General features: G+C 40.1%; 1 protein-coding gene across 1 annotated transcript in view; it reads left to right on the forward strand.

The window, feature by feature from the left end:
* The window catches only part of LOC137645033 (synaptotagmin-2-like), a 29,765-nt gene that overhangs the window by 26,567 nt on the left and 698 nt on the right, over window positions 1-2,500 (forward strand). The window contains exons 8-9 of the mRNA XM_068377897.1: window positions 1,251-1,385; window positions 2,041-2,500. The exon at window positions 2,041-2,500 is cut by the window's right edge and continues 698 nt beyond it. Of these exons, the coding sequence (XP_068233998.1) occupies window positions 1,251-1,385; window positions 2,041-2,226 (321 nt within the window). The 3' untranslated portion in view covers window positions 2,227-2,500. The remainder of the gene's footprint in view (window positions 1-1,250; window positions 1,386-2,040) is intronic.

Raw genomic sequence — 2,500 nt, forward strand, 5'->3', positions numbered from 1 at the left:
CTCTTTGCAATCTATGGCAGCAGCCTTTGCAATCTATAGCAGCAGCCTTTGCAATCTATGGCAGCAGCCTAGGAGGAACTGTGACTTACCAACTTCCTTGAGTGCAGCAGCCTTTGCAATCTATGGCAGCAGCTTAGGAGGAACTGTGACTTACCAACTTCCTTGAGTGCAGCAGCCTTTGCATTCTATGGCAACAGCCTAGGAGGAACTGTGACTTACCAACTTCCTTGAGTGTAGCAGCCTTTGCAATCTATGGCAGCAGCCTTTGCAATCTATGGCAGCAGCCTTTGCAATCTATGGCAGCAGCTTAGGAGGAACTGTGACTTACCAACTTCCTTGAGTGTAGCAGCCTTTGCAATCTATGGCAGCAGCCTTTGCAATCTATGGCAGCAGCTTAGGAGGAACTGTGACTTACCAACTTCCTTGAGTGCAGCAGCCTTTGCATTCTATGGCAACAGCCTAGGAGGAACTGTGACTTACCAACTTCCTTGAGTGTAGCAGCCTTTGCAATCTATGGCAGCAGCCTTTGCAATCTATGGCAGCAGCCTAATAGGAACTGTGACTTACCAACCTCCTTGAGTGCAGCAGCCTTTGCAATCTATGGCAGTAGCCTTTGCAATCTATGGCAGCAGCCTAGGAGGAACTGTGACTTACCAATTTCCTTGAGTGCAGCAGCCTTTGCAATCTATGGCAGTAGCCTTTGCAATATATGGCAACAGCCTAGGAGGAACTGTGACTTACCAACTTCCTTGAGTGCAGCAGCCTTTGCAATCTATGGCAGCAGCCTTTGCAATCTATGGCAGCAGCCTAGGAGGAACTGTGACTTACCAACTTCCTTGAGTGCAGCAGCCTTTGCAATCTATGGCAGCAGCCTTTGCAATCTATGGCAGCAGCCTAGGAGGAACTGTGACTTACCAACTTCCTTGAGTGCAGCAGCCTTTGCAATCTATGGCAGTAGCCTTTGCAATCTATGGCAACAGCCTTTGCAATCTGTGACTTACCAACTTCCTTGAGTGTGCAAAGTAGCCCTCATCAGTATTCATTGGTTCTGGAAAAGTGTGATGTGTATAGACTTACTCTGATTACTATAACTGTCTATCAATATTGAATTGTGTCTTTTCTAACAGACAATTTTATAAAGATAAAAATGATCACATTAGGAATAGCTATAGCATTAATAAAAACTATACAATAAGTTAAGGTTATAATTATATAAGACTATTCCTACCACGCTTCTCTTCTGTTATCAGCGAGGAGGAGCTTATAAAATGGAGCTGATCGTGAAGAAAGATGAAGAAACCGAGGCTGTCAGAGAGACGAAATTGGCTCCAGGACCCAATCCCTACTGGAATACGCCCTTCATATTCGATGTCTCCCAGAGTAAGGTGAATATATTGGGATTGAGATCTTATCTGTTTTCAAAAAGGCTTATAAAGATCATTCAGATGCTTTTATTGACTAATAGTATGTCAGAGTATAGTTTGAATTATCCCACTAAGTGAATGTGATGGTATAACACAAAACTATAGATTGTAAAATATATGTAATCAAAATTTCTACTTCAAAAATACCTCAAATCCAGGACATGCTCATAGTAATATACCCCTGCCTGCAATTTAAAATCAAATCTGCAAATAATTTTTAGCAAGGATGACATAACCATAATTTATTCAATGAAAATCAAAATGACATTATGACTATATGCTTATAGCAATGATACAACTATTAAGTTCAAATTGGTGCAGAAACCTATTAACTATCTAATAAAAACTACAGATTGGCAATAAAGCTTAAATATCTCAAACCCAGGACATGCTCATAGTAATATACCCCTGCCTGCAATTTAAAATCAAATCTGCAAATAATTTTTAGCAAGGATGACATAACCATAATATATTCAATGAAAATCAAAATGACATTATGACTATATGCTTATAGCAATGATACAACTGTGAGGTTCAAATTGGTGCAGAAACCTATTAACTATCTAACAAAAAACTACAGATTGGCAATAAATATTTTCCCCATTTTCCTATGAAGGTTCAAGACTACAGAATCGAGATGGCGTTCGTTCGAACAAACCGACTGAAGAAATCGTCCTGCATTGGACATTTGATTTTGGGTTTGAACACGACCCCGTCTGGTACCAGGCACTGGGAAGATCTAGTGTCGTCGCCAAATAAGGAATTCACTGTTTGGCATCCCATTACATGCTCAGAGGACTGAGGAAATGACTGTTTTGCTTTAGATTTTTATGCTTTATTTTTCTGTAGCTTGAGAGACCCAGATGGGTATTTTGCAAAGTATCCGGAATGTTGCTAAATGCTTGAAGATAAAGTTAAATTTTCACTATTTTGGGTAATATTCTAATATGTACAAATAGTGGTTGAATCTATTTCTGTGAATTTTCCATGGTGTTCATATCGCTTCTCCTCCAGAAGCCCGGTTTAATCGACACGTACTCATAAAATCTTAGCATTTTCCCCTTTTTCGCTTCAGC

Source organism: Palaemon carinicauda, chromosome 1 (assembly GCF_036898095.1).
Source record: "Palaemon carinicauda isolate YSFRI2023 chromosome 1, ASM3689809v2, whole genome shotgun sequence".
NCBI lineage: Eukaryota > Metazoa > Arthropoda > Malacostraca > Decapoda > Palaemonidae > Palaemon > Palaemon carinicauda.